This window comes from Pristiophorus japonicus, chromosome 3, assembly GCF_044704955.1.
Source record: "Pristiophorus japonicus isolate sPriJap1 chromosome 3, sPriJap1.hap1, whole genome shotgun sequence".
Classification (NCBI taxonomy): Eukaryota; Metazoa; Chordata; class Chondrichthyes; family Pristiophoridae; genus Pristiophorus; species Pristiophorus japonicus.
This window is the reverse complement of record NC_091979.1, coordinates 233,390,531-233,411,793: the sequence shown is the minus strand read 5'-3', so window position 1 is coordinate 233,411,793 and position 21,263 is coordinate 233,390,531. Positions and strand designations below refer to the sequence as shown.

General features: G+C 49.1%; 1 protein-coding gene across 3 annotated transcripts in view; it reads right to left on the bottom strand.

Moving 5' to 3' along the window:
* The window catches only part of armh3 (armadillo like helical domain containing 3), a 222,651-nt gene that overhangs the window by 105,670 nt on the left and 95,718 nt on the right, over positions 1-21,263 (bottom strand). For all 3 annotated transcript variants that reach the window (XM_070876412.1, XM_070876413.1, XM_070876410.1), the window contains 3 exons: positions 17,670-17,728; positions 17,045-17,110; positions 14,493-14,562 (listed from right to left, as the gene is read on the bottom strand). In XM_070876412.1, the coding sequence (XP_070732513.1) occupies positions 14,493-14,562; positions 17,045-17,110; positions 17,670-17,728 (195 nt within the window). The remainder of the gene's footprint in view (positions 1-14,492; positions 14,563-17,044; positions 17,111-17,669; positions 17,729-21,263) is intronic.

Here is a 21,263-nt window from a genome sequence, read left to right as displayed (position 1 = left end):
TTTATATAATCATAGAATCGTACAGCACAGGAGGCCATTCGGTGAGGCCATTCGGCCCATCGAGTCTGCGCCGGCTCTTTCGAAGAGCAATCCGGTCAGTCCCACTCCCCCGCTCTTTCCCCATATCCCTGCAATATTTTCTCCTTCAAGTATTGATCCAATTCCCTTTTGAAGGCTACTATTGAATCTGCATCCACCACCCTATCAGGCAGTGCATTCCAAATCCTAACCACTCGTTGCGTAAAAACGTTTTTCCTCATGTCGCCTCTGGTTCTATTGCCAATCACCTTAAATCTCATTATCGACCATTGAAAACAGTTTCTCTTTATTTATTCTACCTCAATAATAAATAAACAGCCTGCCTACATTATACAAGAATCATTCCTGCCTCACTGGCTCTTCCAATTACAGGATATCGCCGAGCTCAGGTCTTTTTGCTGTAACTATCGCTGCTGAAAGAGGTGACCAGGCGCGACACAAATGCAATGCTTCCTTTTTCTTCATCTTTTAGCGTCTCCCATTCCAGCAGCAACGAGAGAGCATTAATAAGGCTGCTGGCTTTACACCACTGCTGCTGCAGGGTCGTGAGCAAGGACACGACCCCTCTCGCAAATCTTCAGAGGCACAGGCTGTGCCAACGTTCTGACAGCATTTTGGCCCAAACACGAACCTCTCTTGGCACCGGCGCCAACTCTTCCATCTCTCTGAGAGGGTGAAATTGGCGCCTGGTATGATTGGTCTGGGATGGCCGTCACCTTCTGAGTTATGGGCAATCTCGGGATAATGCTCTGATACAGCCATTTGCAAAGTCGTAAATACACGCTCCCAACAACTTAACTATAACCACGGAACAGAGCCAGCCAGACAAGGAACTTGTGGAAGAATTGATTGCTCTTTATTTCAGGTCTGAAGGGCTGATTAACAATACAATTGCGGTGCTTGGGAACTTGTAACACTCTAAATCCTGATGAATAAAGTTATTATAAAGACGAAAAAAAAAACACGACAGCCCAGTTCACAAAGGCACCCACCAGTGCTGGGGTAACACAGACCCCACGGCCCAAGGCTCAATCCCCATCTCTGCTGAGTGAGAGGATCTCAGAAAGTATTCGGGATGAAATGGCTGGGTACAACACTCCAGCGAATGATAGAAATAGACTTGTATTTCTATCGTGCCTTTCACGACCACTGGACGTCTCAAAGCGCTTTATAGCCAATGAACTACTTTTTGGAGTGTAGTCACTGTTGTAATGTAAGAAATGCGGTAGCCAATTTGCGCACAGCAAGCTCCCACAAACAGCGATGTGATAATGATCACATAATCTGTTTTAGTGATGTTGATTGACGGATAAATATTGGCCAGGACACCGGGGATAACTCCCCTGCTTTTCTTCGAAATAATGCCATGGGATCTTTTGCATCATAGAAACATAGAAAATAGGTGCAGGAGTAGGCCATTTGGCCCTTCTAGCCTGCACCGCCATTCAATGAGTTCATGGCTGAACATGCAACTTCAGTACCCCATTCCTGCTTTCTCACCATACCCCTTGATTCCCCTAGTAGTAAGGACTTCATCTAACTCCTTTTTGAATATATTTAGTGAATTGGCCTCAACAACTTTCTGTGGTAGAGAATTCCACAGGTTCACCACTCTCTGGGTGAAGAAATTCCTCCTCATCTCGGTCCTAAATGGCTTCCCCCTTATCCTTAGACTGTGTCCCCTGGTTCTGGACTTCCCCAACATTGGGAACATTCTTCCTGCATCTAACCTGTCTAACCCCGTCAGAATTTTAAACGTTTCTATGAGGTCCCCTCTCATTCTTCTGAACTCCAGTGAATACAAGCCCAGTTGATCCAGTCTTTCTTGATAGGTCAGTCCCGCCATCCCGGGAATCAGTCTGGTGAACCTTCGCTGCACTCCCTCAATAGCAAGAATGTCCTTCCTCAGGTTAGGAGACCAAAACTGTACACAATACTCCAGGTGTGGCCTCACCAAGGCCCTGTACAATTGTAGCAACACCTCCCTGCCCCTGTACTCAAATCCCCTCGCTATGAAGGCCAACATGCCATTTGCTTTCTTAACCGCCTGCTGTACCTGCATGCCAACCTTCAATGACTGATGTACCATGACACCCAGGTCTCTTTGCACCTCCCCTTTTCCTAATCTGTCACCATTCAGATAATAGTCTGTCTCTCTGTTTTTACCACCAAAGTGGATAACCTCACATTTATCCACATTATACTTCATCTGCCATGCATTTGCCCACTCACCTAACCTATCCAAGTCGCTCTGCAGCCTCATAGCATCCTCCTCGCAGCTCACACTGCCACACAACTTAGTGTCATCCGCAAATTTGGAGATACTACATTTAATCCCCTCGTCTAAATCATTAATGTACAGTGTAAACAGCTGGGGCCCCAGCACATCCACCTGAGAGAGCAGACGCGGCCTTATTTTAAAGTCTTATCCGAAAGAAGGCACCTCCGAAAGTGCAGCACTCCCTCAGTACTGTCCCTCCGACAGTGCGGTGCTCCCTCAATACTGCCCCCTCCGACAGTGTGGCGCTCCCTCAGTACTGCCCCACCGACAGTGCGGCGCTCTCTCAGTACTGCCCCATCAACAGTGCCACACTCCCTCAGTACTGTCCCTCCGACAGTGCAGCACTCCCTCAGTACTGCCCCTCCAGCAGTGCGGCGCTCCCTCAGTACTGCCCCTCAGACAGTGCAGCGCTCCCTCAGTACTGCCCCTCCGACAGTGCCGCACTCCCTCAGTACTGCACTTGGAGTGTCAGCCTAGATTATGTGCTTAAGTCTCCGGTGTGGGACTTGAATCCACAACCTTCTGACTCAGAGGCGAGAGTGCTGCCCACTGAGCCACTGCTGACACCATCTGGACAGGCGATTGGCTACCTGACCGAGGTACCAGAGGTTGGCCCAACCCACTGTGGAGCCGTACCCCCACCAAAGGCTCGAGGGGCCGAATGGCCTACTCCTGCTCCTAATTCTTATGTTCTTAAAAGGCAGCATCCAAAGGAGACAATACCACAGCTCCGAGATAAGTCAATCATTCTGATTTCTCTTCAGAGTGTCTAACTTTCCCGATGGTAACAGCACACTCATTTTTACTGGGACATGTTCCTGTGGTGTCAGCAACATCACAACATCTGGCCTAGAGTCATACAGGCAAAGTGCAAAAGCAAGTTTCAGCTCATTTTAAATTAAAAAAAATAAGATAAATCAAAATTGGATGTAAATTATTTAAAATAAACATATAGATTTAAAGAAATGAAAGAACCACCAAATTATTTAAGTATTTCAATACCACAGCTCCATGAAACCAATAATTTTGATTCCTCTGCAGTGTCTAAATTCCCCTAATTAGTTTTGCAGCTATGGTGCCAGAGCAATGGGCATGGCCTAATTATGCATGCTGGTGAATTAGATTTAAATTAACATAATTCATTCATATATATTCAGCACTTGCAATAATGAATAGACCCTCCCGATCTCAAAGTTGGGCTATTTTTTTTTAGCTTTAGCAGAGAGAGAGGCTGTGCTATAATTAATTTGATTTGCATTGGCACTCATCATACACTGCAGCCAGGCCCAGGAACAATCCCCAGTCTGTGCTGGGCAACTTGATCTGAGCCACAGCAGCATTATAAGGGGTCACAGCACCCTTGGACAGGGGAGGAGGGGGTTTTTGGGACTCCTGATCCCAACTGCTGAGCAGTGACCCCTGCTGGGCAAGGGGAGGTGGTCAGGCTCAGCTGTGTCAGCCGTGGCTCAGTGGGCAGCACTCTCGCCTCAGAGTCAGAAGGTCGTGGGATCAAGTCCCGCTCCAGAGACTTGAGTGCAAAATCTAGGCTGGCACTTGCAGTGCTGAGGGAGTGCTGCACTGCCGGAGGTGTGATTTTTCAGATCGGACATTAAACCGAGGCTCCGCTGCTCTCTTAGGTGAACGTAAAAGATCCCATGGCACTATTGCGAAGAGCAGGGGAGTTCTCCCGGCGTCCTGGGTCAATATTTATTCCTCAACCAACATCACTCAAACAGATTATCTGGTCATAAGAAATAGGAATTTGGCCCGTCGAGCCTGCTCCGCCATTTAATACGATCATGGCTGATCCGATCATGGATTCAGGTCCATTTCCCTGTCGACTCCCCATAACCCCTTATCGGTTAAGAAACTGTCTATTTTTGACTTAAATTTATTCAATGACCCAGCTTTCACAGCTCTGAGGCAGCGAATTCTACAGATTTACAACCCTCAGAGAAGAAATTCCTCCTCATCTCAGTTTTAAATGGGTGGTCCCTTATCCGAAGATTATGCCCCCTAGTTCTAGTCTCCCCCATCAGTGGAAACATCCTCTCTCCATCCACCTTGTCAAGCCCCCTCATAATCTTATACATTTCGATAAGATCACCTCTCATTCTTCTGAATTCCATTGAGTAGGGGTCCAACCTACTCAACCTTTCCTCATAAGTCAAGTCCCTCATCTCCAAGGCAGCATTGCTGTTTGTGGGAGCTTGCTGTGCGCAAATTGGCTGCCACGTTTCCCCCATTACAGCAGTGACGACAGTTTAAAAAGTACTCCATTGGTTGTAAAGCGCTTTGGGATGTCCTGAGGTCAGGAAAGATTCTACATGAACCCAACTTCATTGGGATATCTCGCCAGCCCCAACACGAGGTGTGGATATGTGAACAAGACGCTACAGTTCCGTGCGAGCCGGTGGCTTGGGGGGGGGGGGGGGGGGGGAGGAAAGGAATTGATGAGGGTTGTACAAGAACGGTTTACACCCAATTCACTGCTTTCTGCTTTCCTCAAATATACACCAAAACAAACAAGCTGGCGAGTGTGATCATCTATCGAGTGGGGGTCACAGACATTTAGAGATGAGGCTGTGTTTGTGACGGCAGTGGGATCAGTCCGTGAGTCTGACAGTTGTCTTGTCAGAGACGGCGCAGTGCTGGTCAGCAAGGGCAATCATGCAGATCATAACAAAAAATACATTTGACAAATATCCGCTCCTGAAGATGCTGGCTCATTCTCGCAGTCCCACAGTGGCCATTGCTCCCGGGTGAGCCCAGACAGCGATTGTCGGACTGAATATTGTACCGTAGGAAGGCATCGTAGCTGAGCCTAATCTCACGTCACCCATGTCCACACAGATACGCACATGACATCAGTCACAGGAATCATGGGAGCAGCAGAGGAGGCCATTCGGCCCATCGTGCCTGTGCCGGCTCTTTGAAAGAGCGATGCAATTAATCCCACTCCCCCCTGCTCTTTCCCCACAGCCCTGCAAATTTTTATTTTTCAAGTCTATATCCAATTCCCTTTTGAAAGTTACTTTTGAATCTGCTTCCACCGCCCTTTCAGACAGCCCGTTCCAGATCACAACAACTCGCTGCATAAAAAGGATTCTTCTCAGCTCCCCCCTCCTCTGATGATGGGAGCTGAGAAGATGGGATGGGAATCTATGCAGGGAGACAGAGGGATATAAAATGGGGGCAGAAGCAAAAGATAGAAAGGAGATAAGGAAAAGTGGAGGGCAGAGAAATCAAGGGCAAAAATCAAAAAGGGCCACATTACAACATAATTCTAAAAGGACAAAGTGTTTAAAAAAAAACAAGCCCGAAGGCTCTGTGTCTCAATGTGAGGAGCATTCGTAATAAGGTGGATTAATTAACTGTCAACGGATATGATGTAATTGGGATTACAGAGACATGGTTCCAGGGTAACCAAGGTTGGGAACTCAACATCCAGGGGTATTCAATATTCAGGAAGGATAGACAGAAAGGAAAAGGAGGTGGGGTAGCGTTGCTGGTTAAAGAGGAGATTAACACAATAGTAAGGAAGGACATTAGCTTGGATGATGTGCAATCTGTATGGGTAGAGCTGCGAAACACCAAAGGGCAGAAAACGCTCGTGGCAGTTTGTACAGACCACCAAACAGTGGTAGTGAGGTTGGGGATGGCATCAAACAGGAAATTAGGGATGCGTGCAATAAAGGTACAGGAGTTATCGTGGGTGAGTTTAATCTACATATAGATTGGACTAACCAAACTGGTAGCAATACGGTGGAGGAGGATTTCCTGGAGTGTATAAGGGATAGTTTTCTAGACCAATATGTCGAGGAGCCAACTAGAGTGCTGGCCATCCTAGACTAGGTGTTGTGTAACGAGAGAGGATTAATTAGCAATCTTGTTGTGCGAGGCACCTTGGGGAAAAGTGACCATAATATGGTAGAATTTTTCATCAAGATGGAGAGTGACATAGTTAATTCAAAGACTAAGGTCGTGAGCTTAAAGAAAGGTAACTTCGATGGTATGAGATGTGAATTGGCTAGGATAGACTGGCGAATGATACTTAAAGGGTTGACAGTGGATATGCAACGGCAGACATTTAAAGATCACATGGATGAACTTCAACAATTGTACATCCCTGTCTGGTGTAAAAATAAATCGGGGAAGGTGGCTCAACCGTAACTAATAAGGGAAATTATGGACAGTGTTAAATCCAAGGAAGCAGCATATAAATTGGCCAGAAAAAGCAGCAAACCTGAGGTCTCGGAGAAATTTAGAATTCAGCAGAGGAGGACAAAGGGTTTAATTAGGAGGGGGAAATAGAGTATGAGAGGAAGCTTGCAGGGAACATAAAAACTGACTGCAAAAGCTTCTATAGATATGTCAAGAGAAAAAGATTAGTGAAGACAAATGTAGGTCCCTTGCAGTCAGAATCAGGTGAATTTATAATGGGGAACAAAGAAATGGCAGACCAACTGAACAAATACTTTGGTTCTGTCTTCACTAAGGAAGACACAAATAACCTTCCGGAAATACTAGGGGACCGAGGGTCTAGCTAGAAGGAGGAACTGAAGGAAATCCTTATTAGTCAGGAAATTGTGTTAGGAAAATTGATGGGATTGAAGGGCAATAAATCCCCAGGGTCTGATAGTCTGCATCCGAGAGTACTTAAGGAAGTGGCCCAAGAAATAGTGGATGCATTGGTAGTCATTTTCCAACATTCTATAGACTCTGGATCAGTACCTATGGATTGGAGGGTAGCTATTGTAGCTAATGTAACCCCTTTTTAAAAAAGGAGGGAGAGAGAAAACAAGGAATTATAGACCGGTTAGCCTGACATCGGTAGTGGGGAAAATGTTGGAATCAATTATTAAAGATGTAATAGCAGCGCATTTGGAAAGCAATGACAGGATCGGTCCAAGTCAGCATGGATTTATGAAAGGGAAATCATGCTCAACAAATCTAGAATTTTTTGAGGATGTAATTAGTAGAGGATGTAACAAGGGAGAACCAGTGGATGTGGTGTATTTGGACTTTCAAAAGACTTTTGACAAGGTTCCACACAAGAGGTTAGTGTGCAAAATTAAAGCACATGGTATTGGGGGTAATGTATTGACGTGGATAGAGAACTGCTGGCAGACAGGAAGCAAAGAGTAGGAATAAACGGGTCCTATTCAGAATGGCAGGCAGTGACTAGTGGGGTACTGCAAGGTTCAGTGCTGGGATCTCAGCTATTTACAATATACATTAATGATTTAGACGAAGGAATTGAATGGAACATCTCCAAGTTTGCAGATGACACTAAGCTGGGTGGCAGTGTGAGCTGTGAGGAGGATACTAAGAGGCTACAGGGTGACTTGGACACGTTAGGTGCAAATGCATGGCAGATGCAGTATAATGTAGATAAATGAGAGGTTATCCACTTTGGTGGCAAAAACAAGAAGGCAGAATATTATCTGAATGGTGACAGGTTTGGAAAAGGGGAGGTGCAACGAGACCTGGGTGTCATGGTACATCAGTCATTGAAAGTTGGCATGCAGGTACAGCAGGTGGTGAAGGCGGCAAATGGCATAGGAGCAGGGAGGTCTTACTGCAGTTGTATAGGGCCTTGGTGAGGCCACACCTTGAATATTGTGTACAGTTTTGGTCTCCTAATCTGAGGAAGGACATTCTTGCTATTGAGCGAGTGCAGGGAAGGTTCATCAGACTGATTCCCGGGATGGCAGGGCTGACATATGAAGAAAGGCTGAATTGACTAGGCTTATATTCACTGGAATTTAGATGAATGAGAGGGGATCCCACAGAAACATATAAAAATTCTGATGGGACTGGACAGGTTAGATGCAGGAAGAATGTTCCCAATGTTGGGGAAGTCCAGAACCAGGGGTCACAGTCTAAGGATAAGGGGTAAGCCATATAGGACCCCGATGAGGAGAAACTTCTTCACTCAGAGAATTGTGAACCTGTGGAATTCTCTACCACAGAAAGTTGTTGAGGCCAGTTCATTAGATATATTCAAAAGGGAGTTAGATTTGGCCCTTACGACTAAAGGGATCAAGGGGTATGGAGAGAAAGCAGGAATGGAGTACTAAAGTTGCATGATCAGCCATGATCATATTAAATGGTGGTGCAGGCTCGAAGGGCCGAATGGCCTGCTTCTGTGCCTATTTTCTATGTTTCCTCTAGTTCTTTAACCAATTATCTTAATTCTGTGACCGCTGGTTACCCCCGCTCCTGCCACTGGAAACAGTTTCTCTTTATTTACTCTATTAAAAAAGGAGCGGGAGCCTAGGCCGATTCTTCCCCGCCCTAATTTCGGGAGAATAATTGTAGCATTCCTGCTGTCACGCTAACCTGGGGCCTGGGTGTGAAGAGGTGCAGGCTATACATTTACAAACCGAGCCACTGGGGGAGCTAATGAACTGTTTTGCCTCTCCCTATCTTTAATCTCCTCCAGCCCACTCCCCCACACCACCCCCTCCAAGATGTCTGCGCTCTTCCAATTCTGCTCTCTTGAGCATCCCTGATTATAATCGCTTCACTATCGGTGGCCGTGCCTTCTGTTGCCTGGACCCCAAGCTCTGGAACTCCCTGCCTAAACCTCTCCGCCTCTCTTTCCTCCTTCAAGATGCTCCTTAAAACCTACCTATTTGACCCTGTGCTAATTTCTACTGATGCCGCTCGGTGTCAAAGTTTTATCGCATAATACTCCTGTGAAGTACCTTGGAATGTTTCACTATGTTAAAGGCACTATATAAATATTGTTGTTGTTGCTTTAAAGCCCTGAATATTGAGAGGCGCATCAGAAACACAAATATTTCTCTTGCAACTCACAAAATACATTTATATGGTAATTTAGTCAAGTACACGAGCCCTTTATAGAGCAGTCAAGAGAGAGAAATATGAACGCTCAATCAAGGACTGTCGGTGAGTGTAACAGCCTTGAGCCTTGATGTGTAGTGGAGGCAGCTTGGAACTGCATTTTCTTCTCATTAAATAAGACAGGATGTCAACACAGCTCCACATCAAGTCTGGGGCCGATTCCGAAAGCATTCTGTGATCACTGACAATTTGAAGCCTGCCTCCCTTTTCTCCCCCTCCCCTCCTCTGCAGGCACCGACTGCTCCGGGAGGCCAGCTGCACGGGCGTCAGCCAGCCAGCCTGCCTCCATCAGTTCGTTGTCAGCCGTGGCTCAGTGGGCAGCAAGCACGCTTGGGGCTGGAGTCAGAAGGTTGGGGACAACACTCCCTCCAATTAATTTTCTTGTGGAGTTCCCTTTAAATATGCCACTTGGCTGCAGACATTACTGTTCCAGCGGCAGCAGCTGGTGACCAGCCTGGACCATAACAAGAATTAGGAGCAGGAGTCGGCCATTCGGCCCCTCAAGCCTGTTCCGCCATTCAATGAGATCGTGGCAGATCTTCTACCTCAACTCCACTTTCCTGCACTGTCCCCATATCCTTGATTGCCTTAAAATCCAACAATCTATCCATCTCCGTCTTGATTACACTCAAAGACTTAGACTCCACAGCCCTCTGGGGTAGAGAATTCCAAAGATTCACCACCCTCTGAGTGAAGAAGTTTCTCCTCATCTCAGTCCTGTGCAGGACCTTCCGATTGGCATGCCGCCGCCGCACACCTCAAGGCGAACATTGGTCGTGGGTTCGAATCCCACTCCAGAGACTTGAGCACATTCAGATCGACTCCCAGTGCAGTGCTGAGGGAGAGCTGCACTGTTGGAGGTGCCGCCTTTCAGATGAGATGTTAAACCGAGGCCCCGTCTGCCCTCTCAGGTGGATTTAAAAGATCCCACTGCACTATTTCGAAGAAGAGCAGGGGAGTTATCCCCAGTGTCCTGGTCAATTAGGGATACGGTAGCAGAGTGGTGATGTTACTGGCCCAGTAATCCAGAGGCCTGGACTAATGATCCAGAGACGCAAGTTCAAATCCCACCACAGAAGCTGGGGAATTTAAATTCAATTAAATAAATCTGGAATGAAAAGTTAGTGCCAGTAATGGTGACCATGAAACTAGCAGATTGTCGTAAAAACCCATCTGATTCACTAATGTCCTTTAGGGAAATAAATCTGCCGTCCTTACCGGGCCTAGCCTTTATGTGACTCCAGACCAACAGCAATGTGGTTGACTCTTAGCTGCCCTCTGCGGTTCAAGGCGGCGGCTCACTGCCACCTTCTCAAGGGCAATTAAGGAAGGGCAATAAATGCCGGCCTTGCCAGCGACATCCACATCCCGAGAATGGATTTAAAAAACATTTATCCCTCAACCAACATCACTAAAAAACAGATTATCTGGTTCAGATTTCCACTCTGGGGACTTGAACGGAGTGCTGCTCTGTCGGAGGTGCCGTCTTTCGGATGAGACGTTAAACCGAGGCCCCGACTGCTCTTCCAGGTGGAAGTAAAAGATCCCATGGCACTATTTCGAAGAAGAACAGGGAAGTTATCTCCGGTGTCCTGGCCAATATTTATCCCTCAATCAACATAATTGCTCTCTGACAACGGAGGCAGCGCGAGCCTGGAGCAGCTGGAGGGAGTTTTGAAAAAAAGCTGCTCTCTGATAACGGAGGCAGCTCGAGCCTGGAGTTCCTGGTCCTGTCAAGGGGACAAAATGAGAAATAAAAAGGAATGAAATTATGACGTCACAAGGATGGAGGGCAGTGATATGTTCGTCCATATTATTTGAAACAATGGACAGGGAATTAATTTTAAAGACAGCTAAAAACTGATTTAATTTGCTTCAATTGCTGATTTTCTAATTTTAACTTAATTTATAATTATTGTATATATTATTTAATTTTGTTTAATTACAATTAATCTTTATTATACTGATTTTACTATTGTAGACTCCTTATTGTATTATTTACAATGTCATTTGAATTTTTTTTTTTAGTTTTTTAGCCTGTGTCTATCTGTGTGCATATTTTAACTGCCGCTTCGGACCCGAGCCTTTGACCTCTTTTACACTTCCTTCTCACGCTGTTTCTCTCTTTCCCTCCCTGGTCAACATCTAATGTGTTGTCAGACTGTTGTGAAGCGTCTTTGAACGTTTTACTACGTTATTAGTTATTAATAATAAAAGATTATCTGGTCATTATCACGTTGCTGTTTGTGGGAGCTTGCTGTGCGCAAATTGCCTGCCGAGTTTCCTACATTACAACAGTGACTACACTCCAAAAGTATTTCATTGACCATGAAGCACTTTGGGACGTCCTGAGTTCGTGAAACGTCCTTTCTTTCTTAGTTACCTCACGCAAGTCATCCTCGACTCCGGGGGACTGCCTAAGAAGACGACGACCTCACACAAATGGCTTTTCGTTATAGGTGAACCGAGACAATGAGTGACAGTAGGCCATTTGAAGGCTAATCAGTGACCCTTGACCTTGGCCAGCGATGGGACAGGGGAACTCTGGCTAATTTTACCCCTCTCTAGCTCAGGTGACCGACACCAATTGCCGCGGCCCCTACTGCCATCCCCAGCCAAATAGCCATGCTGGGGAAAGTGCATTTCCACTCGCTGCAATTTCTAACGGGCTCTGAGTGAGGCTCGACGAGGAGCAGGCGTCCAATCTGCCAGTGCTTCGGTAACATCATATCTACGCCAGAAATAGTAAAATAAATTAATTACACACAACACCAGCCAGAAACATCTGGCGCAGCAGCCTGTCTGCACAGCTGGACACCGAGGCACGGATCAGCAGCTCAGCTCGCTGACCTCAGTCGGGAAGCAGTGTTTGCCACGCTCGATCGCAGGGACCTTGGGGCAGCGAAAGGGGGAAAAGATCAACCTGGCTGTAATTTCAGGAAACCACTTGGATAGTCGAATAGACCGATGTCATTTGCTGCCTGGCCTTACCCATGAAGAACTGGGCAATCAGGTGAGATCCCAGGGAGCGGCTAGTGGTGGGGGTGGGGGTGGGGGTGGGGGTGGGGAAATGACAAGATCGGGACAGGAGTCAGCGCCATCGGGGAGGATTTGCAAACAGTGTGTTAGCCTTTATTATAAAAGGATGGGAGTATAAGAGTAAGGAAGTTTGCAATTATATCATCATAGGCGGTCCTTCGCATGCTTCCATGCCAAAAAGGATGAGTTCACAGGTGTTTCAATGAAGGACCTAATATTCCAGGTCGCGAACTACATCCTGAAGGGTGGAAGATGCCTGTGCATGGATTTTTTTAACGTGTGGTGGCCGTTGCACACCAGCCACCACACGGGATTGACAGAGCTGCGTATTGGTCCAGTGGCAAGGGTTAACCAAGACGACTGGAGACCAGTTCTGCTGCACAGACCTATTGCGCACACATATCGCAATGTGGGTTGGCCCTTGCTGCCCCGGGCCCTCGCCTCTCCTGGGCCTCGATCGTGTTGCTCCACCATCACTTGCCACTCCTGCGCCCTGACCTCGCCGTTCCTGCTGTACCTGCCCACGCTCCAATCACCGACTTGGACCTTGGCCTGTCCAATCCAGTCGCCCTCGTCGCTGCCTTCTGCACCAGCTCGCGCTGTACTTTGCAGTGGTATGCCGCCATGCTGCTCCAGACTGCCGCTCGCCTTTTATGGCCCCGACCTGCCGCTGATGGGAGACCGCAATTATATAGGGACTTGGTGAGACCACACCTGGAGTACTGTGCACAATTTTGGTCTCCTTACCCAAGGAAGGATATACGTACCTTAGAGGGAGTGTAATGAAGGTTCACCAGACTGATTCCTGGGATGCGGAGATTGTCCTATGAGGAGAGAGTGAGCACACTCGGCCTATATTCCCTAGCATTTAGAAGAATATGAGCTGATCTCACTGAAACATAAAATTCTTGACAAGGTAGATACAGGGAGGATGTTTCCCTTGGCTGGAGTGGCGAGAACCAGGGGTCACGGTCTCAGGATAAGGGGTCGGCCATTTAGGACTGAGATGAGGAGAAATTTCTTCACTCAGAGGGTGGTGAATCTTTGGAATTCTCTCCCCCAGAGGGCTGTGGAGGCTCAGTCGTTGAGTATATTCAAGACTGAGATCGATAGATTTTTGGATACTAAGGGAATTGAGCAATATGGGGATCAGAAAAGATCTTACTGAATGACGGAGCAGGCTCGAGGGGCCGAATGGCCGACTCCTACTCCTAATTCTGATGAGTTGGGAGAAAACTAAAGAAAAAGCACGGAATAAACAAAGCATGGAACAAGAAAAGGCCACTGGGCCCATCGAGCCTGTTCCTCCCCGCCCCGTGCCACAGACTCTACCATAACCATTTAATAATCTTGCACAGTCCATGTACACTCTCCCCAAATTGTGTTACTTGACCTTTTTTTTTGTCCCTGTCTGGGCAAAGAATGTCTTGTGCGCTGTGATACCCCTGTTACATCTGGCATCGGGCATCAGTCTTCACAGGCATGCTGGGCTCTGCTGCACAATACTCTCTGCTGTACAGAGAGCCAAGTGCGACAGAGCGCAAATGCCCAGCACCAGCTCCCCACAGATAATCCCACAGCAGGACTGGTGATCCACACTTTGCGATGGCATTGGGTCACTGGCACCTCGGCATGAGGGAGACACTGAGAGAACCGAGCCGCACTCTATATCCCGGATGGGATTTTAAGAACTTAAGAAATAGGAGCAGCAGTAGGCCATTTGGCCCCTCGAGCCAATAAGATCATGGCTAATCTGATCTTGGCCTCAACTCCACTTCTCTGCCCGCTCCCCATAACCCTTGACTCCCTCATTGTTCAAAAATCTGTCTATCTCCACCTTCAATATATTCAATGACTCAGCCTCCACAGCTCTCTGGGGAAGAGAATTCCACAGATTCACTACCCTCTGAGAATAAATTCCTCCTCATTTTCATTTTACATAGGTGGCCCCTTATTCTGGAACTATGCCCCCTGGTTCTCGATTCCCCCACGAGGAGAAACATCCTCTCAGCATCCATCCTGTCAAGCCCCCTCATAATCTTATACGTTTCAATAAGATCACCTCTCATTCTTCTAAACTCCAATGAGTTAACCCAAATCCTAGAGCTCAGCGGGCTGTATTCTTAACATTCATCATCATTATTATAATAATGATGGATCTTGAATCTTGCTTTTTTCCCCCTCCAGGGACATTGTTTAACAAACTCAGATCATCATTCAAGGAGGAGAGACAACTGAAAGGTTTTACTGAGACACTTACCCAACACAGCACATACCAATGGGCGAGAGGGGATATTCTTCTCCGCAGCCTTCTTCCGATGTCTCATGGGCTGGAAGGTCATTTAGAAATTAAGAACAGAGACATTTTTAGGAACAGGAAGAGATCCTTTTTTAACAGATCAACTCTACCCTCCGCCTCATCCTCAATCTCTTTGTAAATGAAACACTCAACTCCTGCTTTGATTCTCATAGGATGGTTAGAAACTATTTCCGCTGGTTGGGGAGACTAGGACGACTGGGGCAGTCTCAAAATTATAGGCAGATCATTCAGGAGCGGTGATAGGAAACACAGTTTGGAACTCTATCGCACAACGACAACTGATGCTAGATCAGTCGTTAATTTTAAATCTGAGAGGGAATCGATTTTTGTTAACCAAAGGTATTAAGGGATATGGGCCAAAGGTGGGTAGCTGGAGTTAGGTCACAGATCAGCCATGATCTCATTGAATGGCGGAACGGGCTTGAAGGGCTAAATGACCTCTTCCTGTTCCTATGTCTCTCCCAGGAGATTACATGGTCTCGGGTGGGATGGAGAGTATATATATCTATTGTGATGCGCAAGGTATCAAAATTGTGTGGGACAAGCTGGATGAACCAGAGGGTTTTTCCATGTTTGACATTGTTCCGATGTTCATATTGTTTCTCTTCTTTCTCTTCTGCCCACCTGGCTGAGGTTTCTCGTTCTTAATCACGGTTTCCCCCAGCCCCTCCTTTCTTCCCCACACCCTCGAATAAGGGAAAGACTTATGGAAGCAAACCAATCCCAGCATTCACAGCAACAACTGAAAAGTACAGGGCTGGCAAGCAAGAGGAAAAAGAGCACAGGACTGCTAAACCAGGAAAGACCAATGCATCTCTTCAGGAGGGAGAAGCCGTTTTTAAAAAATTTGCTGCTGATATTGGGACCTCCCAGTCAGGGACCAATGGGGAGGAACAAAAACTGGGTTCTACCTTTTATCTACCTCTCTCTCCTCCTTTAAGAAGTTCCTTAAAACCTACCTCTTTGACCAAGCTTTTGGTCAACTGCCGTAATTTCTTCTTATGTGGCCCGTTGTCAAATTTATTTGTATTGTCTTATAACACTTCTGTGAAGCGCCTTGGGACATTTTACTACATTAAAGGCGCTATATAAATGAAAGTTGTTGTTGTTGATGTTGTGCTCGTGTCCCAGGAAGCAATATGGGAGTGCAGGCTCAAGGGGCTCAATGGCCTCCTCCTGTTCCTATGTTCAGTATTGCAACACTCGCTTGACTCTAATCAAAATAAAGTTGTTTCAATAAGTTGCGGGCTGCAAGAGAAAGACACAGACCAACTGATAAAGGATGTTGAAGTGAGCCCAGAATTTTCTGGACAAAGGTAGCAGGTCCACTGTATGTGAGAGGTGAAGAGGAGCACGTGGAGTGGGGGTCAGCACTTAGAACTCTGATGGGGTCCTCAAGGCTCTCTACCCAAAATATTAACGGCAGGTTCCATCTCAGATGCTGCTGGATCTGCTGAGTATTCCCAGTGCTTCCTTGTCTGGTTTCCAGCATTTCCTTCAAGCTCAAGTGCAGACAACTTCTTACAAGACCCTGTGAATGAAAGGGGTGTCCCTGGGGTCTGCCTTTCATCCCTCAGTTTAAGCAGCTCCTCAACTTGCTCGTGAACAAATCTGCATCGACTTATCAATGGAAAAAATGTCACGCTACTGTCGGAGAGAACATTCTCTCAATGTTGCTTATGAGGCCCATCCTTTGATAAGTGTGAGGGGAGCTTTACTCTGTATCTAACCCATGCTGTACCTGTCCTGGGAGTGTTTGATGGGACAGTGTAGAGGGAGCTTTACTCTGAATATAACCCCGTGCTGTACCTGCCCTGGGAGTGTTTGATGGGGACAGTGGAGAGGGAGCTTTACTCTGTATCTAACCCCGTGCTGTACCTGCCCTGGGAGTGCTTGATAGGGCAGTGGGCACCTATAGTGGAAGATATTCACTTCATCAAAGCGAAGAAGAGGCAAGTTGAGACGAGGAAGACCGATTAATCCCCGGGATGTGAAACACTCACTCTGCCTGAGGCCTATAATCACTGAGCTCAATAAAATCCCGACTTGGCCAGAAACACCTGGCCGCCTCCAAGGGCAGTGCAAAGGAAAGGCTAAATCCCAAATAAAAGCAGGAAATGCTGGAAATCCAGGTCAGGCAACAACTGAAAGAGAAAGGACAGGTTAATGTTTCACATGGGACCCTACTTGTACCGTATTTCCAGGCACTTCCTAAGTGTACTTCATTTGCAGGATTCACTGGGGTTATTGTATGTGCAGATGAACCGACAGTTAAGCACCTTCCCAGCTAGGCAGACGCCCCATTGTTCCCATGTTCTGACAAGCATTCACCAGTGCCAACCTGTGAAGGTTATTACGCCCAGAGTTATCTGCCCACTTGATGATAAATTCTCCCAATGCTTCCTGCAAAGGCTGCTGATTAAGGGAGGAAATCAGCCCTGCCGGATATTGCTAGAGTGGGGCACCTGATCACTCAACACCTCGATACTCACCATTCTGTGCAAGTTGACCCTGAAGTTCATGTTGTCGTCATGTAGGAAGGCATTAGCGTACTGGTCCTGTAACAGAGCAACGACAAACCAGAAAATATTGAGAAACGGTCTAAATCGTGGCCTTACAGAACAGGTGTCACTGGAGCAGTGAAGTCAGGACTGAGGAATATTGTTGGAGCAAACGAGAGGGAGCTTTACTCTGTATCGAACCCGTGCTGTACCTGCCCTGGGAGTGTTTGATGGGACAGTGTAGAGAGAGCTTTACTCTGCATCTAACCCGTGCTGTACCTGCCCTGGGAATGTTTGATGGGACAGTGTAAAGGGAGCCTTACTCTGTATCTAACCCGTGCTGGACGATGGGACAGTGTAGAGGGAGCTTTACTCTGTATCTAACCCCGTGCTGTACCTGCCCTGGGAGTGTTTGATGGGACAGTGCAGAGGGAGCTTTACTCTGTATCTAACCCTGTGCTGTACCTGCCCTGGGAGTGTTTGATGCGACAGTGTAGAGAGAGCTTTACTCTGTATCTAACCTGTGCTGGGAGTGTTTGATGGGACAATGTTACAAGTGTTTTATGAGAGCTCAGTCTAACATGGAAGTGCAGATGGTACAGGTGTCTGTGCTTACCTCTGCGATGCAGGTGAGGATGATCAGGCAGAGTTTGGCACTGTTCAACCGATGCTCATCTGAAAGGAGAATGCATGGAATAAGCTGGAGATTCGCAGGTGGCAGTGGTGAAGGGTTATGGTCGGCTGTAAATGTGGGAAGCTTTATCCCAAGCAATGGTCGGGAGCCCTGAATGTGAGCTCGGCTGGTGTTGGGGTGGGAGGCGTAAAGGAAATCAGACATGTGTCTGCTCCTCAGCACTGTCCGTGACTCATGCTGAAAAGTGCACGTGTAGATATTGGACAGCACAGGATTGGGCTCAGCTGTAATGCATTCCACAGCTGAATAGCTAACACCCTGGGTCTACGAACACACAAAGATAGAAAGACTTACATTTCTATGGTGCCTTTCACGGCCTCAGGACGTTCCAAAGCGCTTTACAGCCAATTAATAATTTCTGAAGTGTAGCCACTGTTGTAATGTAGGAAACGTGGCGAGCCAAATTGCGCACAGCAAGCTCCCAAAAACAGCAATGTGATAATGACCGTATCACAAGCTTTCAGTGACGTTGGTTAAGGGGTTGACCAGGACACGGGTCTACTCCCCAGCACTTCATCACATAGCGGCCATGGGATCTTTTCTTTCACCCGAGGGGGTGAACGGGGCCTTGGTTTAACGTCTGATGCGAATGATAGAACCTCTGACAGGGCGTGCACCCTCAGCACTGCACTGAGAGTGGTGTGCTCAAGTGCTGCGTGAAGCCACGACCTCATTGACTAACAGGGCAGAAAGAAGACTGCCACTGAGCCAAGCATAACCTTAATGGGCACGGGGGGCAAGATGCTGCATGGAAGCAGTACGCTAAGCTTGGGATTCAGTGGGGTAGAAATTTGGTCGCTCGGCGCCCCTGGAAAGGGTCGGAACAGGGGCGCTAAAGTGGTCAGAGCTGCGAGCGATGGCATTCGTGCCGCATGGTATACCCAGCATGCCGGCGGCGCTGATCAGTTCAGTCCGGGCATGTGGAGGCGGTGTGCAATGTTTCCGGTTTCGACAGCGCTATGATTTTTGTTTGGCGCTGACCCTGTAGCCCCACAATGGGGCCGCCTGGGAAAGCGGGCGGTGCAAACTGTTCCAGCGCGGTGAGGGAAAGAATGACGACATCAGACAAGTGAGATTGTTTTTCTCTTTTTTCTTTTTTGAGGTTTATATTTATGTGGGGCGAACAAGATATTGGGAATGTTTTTTGTGGGGTTTTTTTGGCGATTTTTCATCCCCAGGGAAGTCTCTCTCAGGGCGCTTCGAGGCTGGCTCTATAGCTGGGGATTTTCAGTGGCTCAGCCGACCTAGCGCCCGAGACAGGTGTGGAACGCCCTTAGCGCTCCGCCTCACACTCAGGGCCCAGTTGCTGAACTTAGCGGCTGCAGACGCAAACCATTGGCCGCCACTTAATTTACCGTCCCTGTCACCAGAGGGGTTGGGCGGGGGGTTGGGGGGAGAAAAGAGGCGTCCGGGGGGGAAGGAGGCGTCCGGGGGGGAAGGAGGCGTCCGGGGGGGAAGGAGGCGTCCGGGGGGGAAGGAGGCGTCCGGGGGGGAAGGAGGCGTCCGGGGGGGAAGGAGGCGTCCGGGGGGGAAGGAGGCGTCCGGGGGGGAAGGAGGCGTCCGGGGGGGAAGGAGGCGTCCGGGGGGGAAGGAGGCGTCCGGGGGGGAAGGAGGCGTCCGGGGGGGAAGGAGGCGTCCGGGGGGGAAGGAGGCGTCCGGGGGGGAAGGAGGCGTCCGGGGGGGAAGGAGGCGTCCGGGGGGGAAGGAGGCGTCCGGGGGGGAAGGAGGCGTCCGGGGGGGAAGGAGGCGTCCGGGGGGGAAGGAGGCGTCCGGGGGGGAAGGAGGCGTCCGGGGGGGAAAGAGGCGTCGGGGGGAAAGAGGCGTCCGGGGGGGAAAGAGGCGTCGGGGGGGAAAGAGGCGTCGGGGGGGGAAAGAGGCGTCGGGGGGGAAAGAGGCGTCGGGGGGGGAAAGAGGCGTCGGGGGGAAAGAGGCGTCGGGGGGGAAAGAGGCGTCGGGGGGGAAAGAGGCGTCGGGGGGGAAAGAGGCGTCGGGGGGGAAGGAGGCGTCCGGGGGGGAAAGAGGCGTCGGGGGGGAAAGAGGCGTCGGGGGGGAAAGAGGCGTCGGGGGGGAAAGAGGCGTCGGGGGGGAAAGAGGCGTCGGGGGGGGAAAGAGGCGTCGGGGGGGAAAGAGGCGTCGGGGGGGAAAGAGGCGTCGGGGGGGAAAGAGGCGTCGGGGGGGAAAGAGGCGTCGGGGGGGAAAGAGGCGTCGGGGGGGAAAGAGGCGTCGGGGGGGAAAGAGGCGTCGGGGGGGAAAGAGGCGTCGGGGGGGAAAGAGGCGTCGGGGGGGAAAGAGGCGTCGGGGGGGGAAAGAGGCGTCGGGGGGGAAAGAGGCGTCGGGGGGGAAAGAGGCGTCGGGGGGGAAAGAGGCGTCGGGGGGGAAAGAGGCGTCGGGGGGGAAAGAGGCGTCGGGGGGGAAAGAGGCGTCGGGGGGGAAAGAGGCGTCGGGGGGGAAAGAGGCGTCGGGGGGGAAAGAGGCGTCGGGGGGGAAAGAGGCGTCGGGGGGGAAAGAGGCGTCGGGGGGGAAAGAGGCGTCGGGGGGGAAAGAGGCGTCGGGGGGGAAAGAGGCGTCGGGGGGGAAAGAGGCGTCGGGGGGGAAAGAGGCGTCGGGGGGGAAAGAGGCGTCGGGGGGGAAAGAGGCGTCGGGGGGAAAGAGGCGTCGGGGGGAAAGAGGCGTCGGGGGGGAAAGAGGCGTCGGGGGGGAAAGAGGCGTCGGGGGGGGGGTGAAGAAGGGTTGCGGGGGGGTGAAGAAGGGTTGCGGGGGGGTGAAGAAGGGTTGCGGGGGGAAAGAGGAGAAAACTGGTAAAAACAGAATAGAAATCACTTTGCGTTTGTGCACGCGAGGAGCGATTAGCGCTGCTCCAGATCAGTCACTGCTTGCTGAAGATAATGAGTGGAGATGATGGACTCAGGCAGCATTTACAGTTCATGTCACTCGAGAGGGCATTGTATAGGAACTGGCTGCACTCCAGCAGTGTGAAAGCATAAACCACAATAACAAGAGATGACTGAGTCACCAGCGCATCTCTGCTTATTGTCTTTTACAACATTTTTTTAATGATATGGCACTTCAGCGTTCTTGCGCCTTGTCCTTTCACAATGCTGGAAATGCACACAGGGCTCGTTGGGAGAGACAACAAGCTCTTTTATATCTGAGAACAGACGGGCATGGGCAAAGTGTTAAACCCACAGGCTTGATTCCAGTGCAGGAGGACACTGGAACCGAGTCAATCGCAAGGCTTGAGGGGGAATTAGATAAACACTTGATATATTAAAGGGTGGCAGGAAAGTACTTGGTAGGGTGCTGGAGCAGATACAGTGAGCCAAATGGGCTTCCTGCGGTGCTGAGATTTCTATATGCAGCCCAGCAATCACGGATCCCAATAAACCACACAGAGACATGAAGCCCACAATCAATGTTTAAAATGTAACACAATGCAGAGGTTCCCACCGGGCCGGCTGCATGGACTCACACAGATAGTGGTGAAAGAACAGGGCAGGATGAAAGAAATTCACCACA